The sequence below is a fragment of the Setaria italica genome, chromosome I (genome assembly GCF_000263155.2).
Source record: "Setaria italica strain Yugu1 chromosome I, Setaria_italica_v2.0, whole genome shotgun sequence".
NCBI lineage: Eukaryota > Viridiplantae > Streptophyta > Magnoliopsida > Poales > Poaceae > Setaria > Setaria italica.
The window spans coordinates 14,352,962-14,364,745 of NC_028450.1; the positions used below are offsets into that span (position 1 = coordinate 14,352,962).

An 11,784-nucleotide genomic window follows, 5' to 3' on the forward strand; every position below is an offset into this window, starting at 1 on the left:
TGAGAAATCGCACAGTTCTGTGCCATATTCGCTGCACATGTATGAATTGGACTAAGCATGCCTAAGCCATCAGACCACAATGGATGACAGGCAGAGGGATTGTTTGCAGAGCTTGTGCCGGCTATTTTCAAGTGGGCCTCGTGCATATTGACATCCAAATTAGTGCTAATTTACAGTAAGGCACGCAATGATCAGGCACATGCTAGGTCAACGCATTCGCTACACAATCGGTTGACTAGCCAACACGCCTAACAAGACACCAGTTTCCTGCTGGATGCAGGATAGTGCGCCGTTTTGGAGAAAACACAGCGCAACACAAATATACTCCACATACCACGCAAACAAAGCATCCACCAGGCGTTTGACAAACCTGACAAAGATTCAGCGTTGGTTTTGGGGTCATTTATGACCCAGCTTCTCACGCTAGCACCAATATACAAGCCTGATGTCATAACCCAACAAAATCAGCAAGCTACCAAATACACAAGCCTAGGCACAAACCAGTAACCATAACCAATCGACGCAACTGCACCACCAAAAAACAAACCAATCAGCAGAACCGAATACCCTGGAAACAATTAGCCATCAGTTTGTTTACTATATAGACTTCTAGGAGACAGGCTACTCTATACTAATCCCCACACTAGTTTGGATAAATGTACACTTCAAACCGAATGAATTCACAAGGCAATTTACTCGCACAAAACATGCTTCTTATAGAGTGCGAGTATATCCTTCTTGGTAGGATTCTTTAGCTCTAGCAACTGGGCACCAAACCCATGCTTGGTTAGCTCCTCTTTCAGTTTTGCAATGGTGAACTTTTTGTAACCATCTGGATTGCCACCCTTCGTATCCGTACTAACTGTGACGCTGTCTTCTCCCATATGAACAGAACCACCATCCTCATAGAGAGCCTTTAACGGGCTTGTGTTGCTTTTGGTTCTTTTTCTGCTCCTCTCCGGAGGATCAATGTCCATATCTTGAACAGAGTCCGCGCCTATTTCATTATCTCGCAGCCTTTTGCCACGAGTAGTTGTCCGGAGCTTGCTATCAAGCGCAGTTTCAACAAGACGGATAGATGTCAGCTCCTGATGGAGTATATCAAGTTTGCCTTGGGTGGATTGTAGCTGCAGAGATAACGCCTCTGCACGCTTATTGGCTTCAGCTCTAGCTGCACGTTCTGTTGCCAACAGACTCTCAAGGACATGGACAGTACTGGACCTTTGTTCATTGCTACGGCTCAGTAAATCATCCATTTCTTTCTCCCTCTCAGCAACCCTACTCTCAAGCAAAGTAACCTTGGACCAGGCATCAGATTCAGAATTACGCATCCTCTGAACTTCACCTAGTAGATTAACTTTTTCCTGCTCTAGTCTGTCAACCTGTCTCTGAATTCTCTCAATAACTGCTACCTTTTCCATCGATAACCGTTGTGCCTCATCCTTCTCTTTCTGGGATGCAATAGCTCTGCTCGAGCAACATCAGCCAACTCGGTAGCTTTCTTTGCATCCCTTTCTGCAGACTTGTATCTTTGTTCTGCCTCGTCATATTTCTTACATTCAGATACAAACTTCTCCTCAAGATGCTTTTTTTCTTGTTCAAGCATTCTAGCTTGCTTTTCATATGATACTGCTCTATCTCTAAGGAATTCTAATTTGCTCATTAGTTCTTTGATTTCATCCTTCAAGCCTGCAGTTTCCTTGTTATGGCCCTGTGTTTTTGATTCTGCAACCTGAACAATGTTCAAGCATTAAAAAACTATCATTCACACATAACAGTAGGCTTCAATTGAAGGGAAGACTGAAAAGCTAAAAGAAAAGTCATCACTACCTGCAAACGCTCAGTCAACACACTTTCTTCACTCTCCGCTTGTCTAATCTTTGCAACTAACTTCCTTATTTCCTCTTCCTGTAAGAAATGAAACGTTGTCAAATACATGCAAAGATCATAACAAAAAGCATCAAACAAAAAAAAAATAGAGATAACCTTTTCTTCCAAATGTGTGGCAAATTCTGCCCTTATAGCACCTTCTCTTTCTTGTGCAATCTTGTTAATTTGTTCTTGCACTGATGCTAATCTCTCCAATGCAGTTTTAGCCTGCAGAGAAGCAGTTTCATATTTCTTCTTCCATTCCACAGCCTCCTCTTGAGCAGATGCTGCTTGTTCACGAGCTGCTCCCAACTTTCCCTCTGCGGAGCTGTATCTAGTCTCAAGAGATGCCAACTGAGCGACATATCTATCTTGCTCAGCGTTCTGCTGAGAAGAAGATTGCTCATACTTTGCCCTCCAATCAGTGCATTCATGTCGGACATGATCGAGTTCTTTAGATATGCTTACACAGCGTTCTTCTAATGTGCTACACTTGGTCCTCAAGTTAGCAAGATGTCCACTAAGATCAGAAGATGTTCTCTGTTTTTCACTTATCGCAGTTTCATAGCGCTTAAGATATTCAGATTTGTGTGCCTCATTAGCTTCAAGTTGCTTCTTTAAAAGTTCCAGTTGGTCTTCATTTGACCGACATCTTAGAGCAAAAGAAGTCTTCTCTGATTCAGCTTCATTTATTAACTTCAAACAGAGGTCCAATATAGGCCCTTCCAAACTGGAAGAAGCATAGTATCAGATCCTTGGATATGCCAATAAATCAACATATTGAAATGTAGAAACTAACAAAAAGTGTGGAGCTTTTCATTCAAATAGTAGATTAAGAAGGAGAATTGATGGGAAATATTTGAGTCAAATGCTAAGTTATGAACAAAATGGCTCCAGCTGAATCGTATTAATCTTGTGAAAATTTTATTGCCAGATACCACAATTAGTTGATATATGCGACATGTAGTGTATCCACACGTTGGACTTTAAAGTCAGTAATTAAGTGTAGAAAATAAAAATCCATAAAATTATCACTTAGAAACATTGTGTAACTGTCAGTTCTTGTTTTATCTATCTAGAAATATAAAACCCCACAAAGCGATACATTTGCAATAGACAGCATGTAAATTCCTCCACAAAGGTGTCCTATCACTCAGAATCGGGAGAAATTCAATAAAATAAGTGCTAATAACATAGAAAAATGTATAGTTTGAATCACTTGTGAAAATCAACATAATCTGGTAACGCACAACATTGGAGGTTGTTATCTCTGAACAAACAACATACTGTTTGAAAGAACATAAGCTGGTGACACAAACATTGAAGATTGTGGTCTTCTGAAAGGAACTAAGCCAAAAAGGTAACAAGGAATGGGCATGAAATTTCTAAAGCTCAGAGGCAGGACGAACCATTGTCTTAAAAAAGCTGCAAGCATTCTCCATTTGGCTGGGGCAGTACAAGAAGTTTCATACTCAGCAAGTGAAGCTTCCAGGACCTGCAAAATTTACTAAGTTACCTCAACATTAATAAAATAAAGGGGAGTGGAAACTTACTCAAATAACTAGTTCTACAAATGAACACAAAAAAAAGTTGTGCAGGGGTGTAGTCTAAGTAGCTATAAGCCTATAGAGCTCTTGGAAATTTGGACAGAACAATGGGTTGTCTCTCATATTTGGCCAAAACTCATAGCATAAATTTGCACATCTAACAACACAGGCAGCAGAAAAGGAAATGAACTGAAGAAAAAATCCATCATGCCTGTTATGACAAAAAGGTAATAATGGCTGCTTAGATAGATTGGATCACTAGTCCACTACACAGATTCATGCATGTCTTCCTGAACAAATACCTGAATCACAGCAGAAACTTTGACTCCAGGAGCAGTGCATGCCGCTCGGATCTTCTTTTCCATGTTTTGTATAGCGTTTGAGCACTGCTTGTCAGCCTCTAAGAAAGCATTCTTTTTGTAATCCTGAACCAATAGAACAGTTGCAAACCGATGCCAGTAAGCCACAAGAACAAGGAAAGAAATATCACTGAAACCATAGTTAAAAGAAACATAAAACTGGGCAGCTACTATCTCTTACTAGAGGAATTGAGCAATATTTTCAACAACAAAATATTTAAAAAAACATGAGCAGACCCCCCCCCCCCCCCCCGCCCCAATAAAAAACAAAACAACCCCAATTTGAATATAGCACACCCTAGGTACTCAGTATGTGTCAACACCAAGGAAACCAGGGTTCCCCGAGGAGGTGCTAAAAAGATAGGCCTCTTAACGCCTGGGGATTTCCCTCTAAAAAGGCCCATGTAAAAGGGGTGGGCCCAAGAGCAAAGCATCCTCCGAGCTGCTACAGTATCCTCTCCCGGGAAGGAACACGTGGCAGCCGCATGGCAGCTCCGGGACCCTCTCCCGGGGGCCTCCCAAGGGAGGACCCGGGAGGGCTCGCTTCGGGGTGAAGGAACGGTGGCGTGCGCCACCAGCCGGGCACAGCAGTCGAGGAGGTCAGGCTGACAGTCACCCCCTCCCTGTAAAAACACCATCATTACGGCTATTGGGGCAGGGCTGAGCGCCTCGGGGGACAGCGTCCTATCCCGTCACATCCAACAGGAGGCGGGCGGCGCCACAACTGCAGCTGCGTTCACACGGCACCCGATCCCTCGTTCGCCAAGCGCAGGCCCCGCACCACGCTCCCGCGAAGGGCAAGGATTACCCGGGAAGGAATCTGGAGGTGGGGCCGGCGTGTCCTGGGAGATAAGGATCTAGTCCCGGGAGGTAAGGAATGGTAAAAACAAGGAAGTTACCCTTTTCAGGGTAAAATAGCAAGAAATGGTATATTAACAAGAAGCATGCAAGGCCTTGGGGACATACGAGTCAAGGGATGGCATGTCAGGACCAGCGGTCTGATGGTCAGAGCACTGTAGCAAGGTGTGCAGCCATTGGGCCGCCACTTTCACGTGTAAATACAGCAAGGAGGATTGGGGAACAAGCCAATCCACGCTTGCCGTGAATCTGGACCTCGCCTATAAAAGGACCACGCTTGTAATAAGAAAAGGGGGGAATTCAAATAACATAACACACAGGACATCAAGGTATTACACCTCCTAGCGGCCTAAACCTATCTAAAAACTCCTTTGAAGTGTAACCATCTGCAAATATCCCCCGTTGTCTCTCGAATCTCTTCACACGAACTAACCCCCAGACCGGATCTCTAAAAGGGGGTCCCATCGGATCCCCGCTCTCGGTGCTTGACCACCGTCAGTATGAGTTACAGTAATGCTACAGAACAGACGTCCGGACTCTTAAAAAAATTCGGATGCTCCGACACATGTTGCAATAGTTAAGCATCAATGTTGCAACTATTGTTTCTAAATGTTTCACAGTGAATGTTGCATGAAACATAGTGCTCATGTTGCGGCGGGATCCCAGAGTCGAACAACGTAGTCATTTTTACACATTATTTTTTCATGTTGCAAACTGTGGTCGCTGATGTTGCACTAGGTAATTTTTAATGTTTCATCAGAGCGTCTGATGGGAAATTTCCCACCGGACGTCCAGGCGCTAGCAGCGCCGTATGAGTTATGAAGTCATTACTGTTTGTGTCAGGGTGGGTGGGCCTTGCAACCAAGGTTCCGTTATCACCGCGGTTGGTAAGGGTTAAGGCAGCATCCAGCACATGAACAGTGACACGTAGTGCCCAAGGTGATGTCATATGTGTGCCAGAACCTATAGTCTTGAGAGAATAGACAGAAGGAAGAAAGGGGTCAGATGAGGTGTGCATCCCATCTCACCCTCACACTAGCCAATCTCATCCTCCTCTTCTACAAATCAACCACTGCAAATGAAACCCCATGTGGGAGTAACAATTAGCAGCCACATGCAGCAGCAATAGCAAGGGCCTGCAACAGCAAGCCAGCAGCAATAATGAAGAGGTGGCCATGGCTTCAGCTTCACCACCCCGGACAACCGGATTGATCCACCGCTCCAATCTCCTTACTCTAGCCTCTTCCCCCTATCTCTCTAAAGGCAATGCAAGGTCGCCTTAATACTTGGACATATTTGTAATACTTAATTTATGCTTAGGCGAAACACTTACTACCCATGTTATCTTATCGAGCTGTGAAAATGTAACATCATACAAAAGGAGGTATACAACTTAAGAAAACTTTAACATGTCTTTCTGAGATTTCAAATATCGAGTCTTTTTGCTCAATGAGGTGAGAGTATCAATAAATTATCCTTTTCTTTTGCATTGAACTTCGATTAACAAAGAAAGTTTTACTATATACCAATTGACTACCACGTTATTGATTAAGGATCATGACGGAATGTAAAATCACACTTAAGCTAAAAAAAGTTTATTTCCACACTATAAGCAACCAAAGGTGCTAAAAGATTTCCTTCCACGTTATAAGCAACCAAAGGTCACACACCTATATCATCGTGAAATATTAAAAAGTGTTCTCTGTCATCAACCACGCAATATGAATGAAGTTGTTAACTTATTAAATATAAAGAAATCAGGATCCGCATAATCGTTACACAAAAATGACAGGTGAACAGTTTACCTGAAATGCCTTTCTGCAGAAGTTGTTAAGAACTTTCTCATAGTGAGCACGTGAAATACCAGTCCCAACAGCAGCAGCGTTGTATGCATCAAGTGCCTTTCTTAAAGCAGCTTCATGTGCATCCCTTAAAGCATCCTAAATTTACAAAGTTAACAATTTGCAATGTATGAGCACGCACTGCACTTAATTGACCCTTTAACTTACTTCTTCAGCTAATCTGCTGTGGCCGAAAGATGACATGTAGATCTCCGCAGCAGAATCATATGCTCTGCGGCATTCTGCTTCTTCTACGCTCTGCAGTCAAAGGAGGCAGCTAAACCCAAGAATGGCACAAGTAGAATCTATTACTAAGAAAACTACTTAAACAATTATAGCAGACAATATGGACCACAGATCCAATACTATTACAAACCTCGTATTTTCTTAATATGCTTATCTAATGACATTTGCAACATACTACAGAGGTTCAGAGGAAAAGAATAAGAATTGGTAATTTCTATATCTCACATTGATTCAGTACCAAGACAAATCACTGTTTACACAATCAAAGCCAAGAATAGTTGCTTTGACAGCAATGGATAGATCTGGCACATGTTTCATTTGTCCCAGAAATTTTGCAGAAATCTATTTCCATTGACACCTAGTTAGTTCTCCTTCCAAATGATGTACAACATAATTTTCACACACATTCTACAGCAATTGGCGGTTATTGCCCCCCCCCCCCCATATTTTTTTTTGTCATACTTCATTATTTTTATATATTTTCTCTCTTTGTGGGTGGCTCATGTTGGGTTTTATCTCTAGCCTACCTAAACTTGTTTGGGACTCGAAGGCTCTTGTTGTTGTACTTTTGGAAATTAAAAATTGTTAAACAAGTGCTCATATAGAAAAACAGTTGAGGTCACATTACTATTGTACAAAATAAAACGATATGGTTCATATATTACTTGTTTCATGCTTAGTATTGTTGCACTCAATATGCATCAATTTACACATTACAGGCATGCTCCCACAGGCATGGATTAAGAAACAAAATACCTGCCAAGAGGATGATATGGTAGGCACAGCTCCATTATTTAGTGCATCCAGGAAGGACTGTGTAACGCCAGCTAGTACTGGTCCCGTCATGATTGTACCAGCAACTTGCTTAGGCCTTGTCCTCTCAAAAATAAACCTTGTTAATTCGTCCAGTCCAGCTTGAAATTCAGTCCGTAATTTCTCTAGCTGGTAAAAGTGATTCCAATTTACAATGTGCCAAATGAGGAATATATTATTGCAGTGATATGCATACTTCCATAATGAAAATAGAACAGAACAGAGCTTACAGGAATTTGATCAAGACGCTGGAGTTCATTTTCATTGTTCAATGGGCGCACCAATGTGAAACATTCTCTATCAGGAAAGAGAGAACGGATGGATTCACGGATCTACGACAATTTACACATGAAACTGAAATTGTAAATAACTCAAATGGAATAATGCAAAACAAATCATACAAGATCTGTAAATATTAGAAGATACTATAATAAATTCAAACCAATAAGAATATACTATGAGTCTATGACAGAATACCTCATTCTTTGAAGATATGTCCTTTCCTCTGCCTTCAAGAGGCCTCAGTGCAATTTCCAGGTAATCTCGTGGAGTTATCTTTCTATCATTCTCCACCAAATCTAGATAAAAATCCTAACAAAATATCTTGTTTAGACTGGGGAAAAACTCTTCTGGTAATTTATCAAATAAATTCTTAAAAACAAAAATCAGGGAACCAGTTACCCTCAGTAGCCAGATGAAAATAGGTGAAAATTGCCCGAGCTCAGATGCAGTAGACCTCCCACCATTAGCCCTCACGCGGATATGCTTGGTCATTTCAGTAACAAGTGAAAGGCGATCAAGGGCTGCCTCATCTATACCACCCATCTGCAAGGGACAATAAGATATATTTCTTCATCCTTTAAACATGTTCAATGAAGAGATAACACACATTGCATAGTTGTTGTGTCCACGTTTCTCACACTACCATATATTTTGAATATGAATATAAGTGCAAATACTACTCTAGCCTCAAGATTGTGTACATAACATATTAATTTCATATTTGGCCACCGCTAATATAAATAAGCCACTCTTGTTTTAAACTGAAAAAAGCTATACCAAATTACTTTCCTTCCAGCAACGAACACTGCAGTAACCAATTATTTTCCCTCAGGCTATTCATATCATCACAAATCAAGAGACCTGTGCCTATCTAGATAATAGATACGAGACATCTGATTGAATGCATATTTTGCTGCACAAGACAATTTTATGTGAATTTTTTTTTTCTGCCCAATTACTTTCTAATAAAATTTAGTTGGAAGGGCATAAAAGCGACTCATGTTTTCTACAGATACACACAAAGCTCATTTCCTTTTCTTATATATTTGAGCTGCTTTTGCTAACACTAGCATTGTAATGGCCATTGTATTGATTAGTGTAAGTACAAACATGAAAAAGTCCAACATTATTAGGGCTGAACTTGAGACAAGTCTCTAACAAAAGGTTGGGAAAGAAGAAACCATTGCACACACCTGATTATATATGAACATGCTCGATAGTAGGACCGCCAAGGAAAAAATCTGAATGCTGTAGGTGCCCTGTAAAAGTGGAAACATGTCATGTTTCCTTCAGTATAAAGACAAATAAGATTAAATACATGAGGGCGGGTGGGAAAACTAAACATAAACCATGAAAAACATAACAACTCAACTCAGCAAAACAACCATTGAAGATATCCAGAATTTAGAAGTGGATAGAAATAAAGTGAAATCACTGAGATATTTCTTACCGTCTGATCATACGCATCAATGCCCTCACTGTCAAGTAGCAAAAGACTGTATTCAGTTCCATCAAGGGCAGTTCTCTTTATTGGGGCACTCCACATCCAAAGGCCCTTGGTGCAGGGCCGATGGGTACTTGCTACAAGAAATCCGCTGCTCCTTCCTAGAAGCTATCACAAACACAGAAAGCATCATATTACTTCAACAGGGCATTTGGAAACAATATAATAATTTCTTGATGTTGGAATAACATAATGTAGAGTCCAGATACACCAAAAAGCAGTTTAAGACAACAAACTATTGATGTTTCAAAACAGTTTGTTCTGCCCAGAGCCCAAAATTATCAGTCTGGCATGAATACATTTACAGGCTTACAGCTCAGCTATTCCATTATGCAACGACGTACAGCTATACAAAACCAGTGAATCCTTTGACTAGAACTTAAATCGCAAACTGGAAAACTTATCATGTGCTTCTTTTCTCATACTCCTGTTGATGTTCTCATCCTTACCACCCCATATCTGAATAGGAATGAAAGGTCCATGTTCCACTAGATCAGGCAATGTGAAAAAGTTTCACCCAAATATCCACAGGAGCAATTGTTTCACAACAATATAGTGATAAGCATTGCTTTAAGTTTTCTTTTAATAATCATCACAGAAAGAGAAATACTAGCCATTTTTAAGTTTTTTAATCAAAAAATTGCACGTTTGTCTGCAACCTTTATCAGACACCAATCCGACACTTTGACCAAACCTGATTCCCTTAGAAAAGGTAGTCCAAAAATACTACTCCACGAGCACACTAGAGCAGGGGAGAAATGCTATGAGCAAGATTTCATGGTTTGCATGATCCATTACTTTGTAAGTCTCTGATGATCTGTAATTTGCATAGCCACCAAAAGGCCATGTTTGCTTCGAAACTCCAAGTGGAACCAAAACCGCGTTAAACCAGCTGTCCACTATCTCCTAGAAGCAATCTCTATTTCCCCCCTCCTCAATGGCCCCGATTCTAACTTGACCAAGTCGACACTAGTACTAGTAAGCTCCAGGAAGGCAGGAACCAACAGACCAGGAGCGAACCTGGTTAAGGATGAAGCTCTTCCCCTGTCGCGCGCGGCCGCAGACGGAGACGACCCCGACGGGTCCCTTGACGAGCTGCAGCGCGGCCAAGGCCTCCGGGTCCATCCGGAACCGGCCGCGCTCGTCGCAGTACACCAGCCGCAGCGGCCGCCCGCCCCCTCCCTCGCCCCCCGCCTCGGCCGCGAACGGCGAGCGCGGCGATGAGGCCGACGCCGGGGTCCACGGCGAGCGCGGGGTCCCCGCGCCCCCCGCCGCCGCCGACGACGAGGACGGGGACGCGTCGCCCCCGCGGCCCCGGTCCTTGGACGCGGAGCCGCGGAGGCCCAGCATCTGCATCATCGCGGCCTCGCGGGGGGGTGGTGGGCGAGGGGATCGGGCTGCTTCGTCTAGGGTTTGGGATTTGGGAGCGCCGGGGGCAGGGGATTGTGGGAGTGGCGCTGGCGCGGTCGCGCTTCCCGAGCAGGGGGGATTCGCGTTGCTTGGCTTCCGCCGTTGGGTGTGCCTTTACGACGGTTGCCTTTTTTGTTGGAGGTGGAGGGAGAGGGAAGCACGGGGGAGGGGCCGAGGGGGCGGGGGTTGACGGCTCGGCCGCCTCGCCTGTGCGCTGTGTGCTGTGTGGGGCAGCTTTTTGGGGTTTGGGCGTTGTTGGCCGGTGGATACTTTTCGCGCTTTGGATACCTGGTGCCCGCTGTGCCCCTCCGTGCCAGCCATGGCTTCGTTCTGACCTTCTTTGAACTGTTCTACCGCCAATTTCTTTTGTTCTGCTCGGGAAGCATGAACTAAGACCCCGTTTGGATTGAGATGGATTTTAAGAATCCAAAATCTGGAATTCAGTGAGCCTCCAAACGGGGCAAATTTTCGCCTAGATTCCAGAAGCTAGATTCCGGATTCGGAGAATCCTAGAATCTGCTGAAACGTTGCTTCTGATAGCTTTTGCACACGTATTTTATGATTTTGCCCCTTATCCTTCCACAAAATGACCCGATCCCCACTCCTCCCCTTCCTTCCCGCACAACCGATCTGCTCCCGTTTCCCGTCTCCTTCCGCATCGCCCGCAAGATCCCGCTGCTACAGCCTCCCTCCGGTCTCTCCCTATCGAGCTCATGACCCTTGTGCCACCTCTTGCCATCCGGGCCCCGTCCCCGTACCACGCCTCGCCCATTTCCACGCCCGTACTCACCACCTGCCCGCAGTCACTGCCCACCGGATCTAAGCGACGGTTGGCCACCGATGTCGGTTCCGGCCAGAGCAGCAGGCGCAGCTGCCATCCGCAGATGGAGTCGCAAGGGGACCTCGACGACGACGAGTTCTTCTGGGACTCCAAAGCCGCTCCGACAAATCTGGGGCTCGACTTCTTCAGCCAGCCCCCGAGCTTTCCCCTTGCGGCTTCTTCCTCTGTAGTCATGGCGCAGGATGTCGTCATGTAGCCGACGGATCGGAGGGTC

The 11,784-nt window shown here is 43.9% G+C and overlaps 1 protein-coding gene across 1 annotated transcript; it reads right to left on the reverse strand.

Moving 5' to 3' along the window:
- Nucleotides 1–331: 331 nt before the first annotated feature.
- On the reverse strand, nt 332–10,881 carry LOC101778430 (guanylate-binding protein 3-like). Its single transcript, XM_004952271.2, is given in 15 exon segments — nt 332–1,465; nt 1,468–1,732; nt 1,831–1,908; nt 1,987–2,599; nt 3,279–3,364; nt 3,719–3,841; nt 6,439–6,573; nt 6,643–6,732; nt 7,477–7,662; nt 7,764–7,865; nt 8,011–8,124; nt 8,215–8,358; nt 9,009–9,074; nt 9,266–9,427; nt 10,340–10,881. Coding segments are annotated over 15 exon segments (3,276 nt in total). The 5' UTR covers nt 10,679–10,881; the 3' UTR covers nt 332–692.
- Nucleotides 10,882–11,784: the final 903 nt, after the last annotated feature.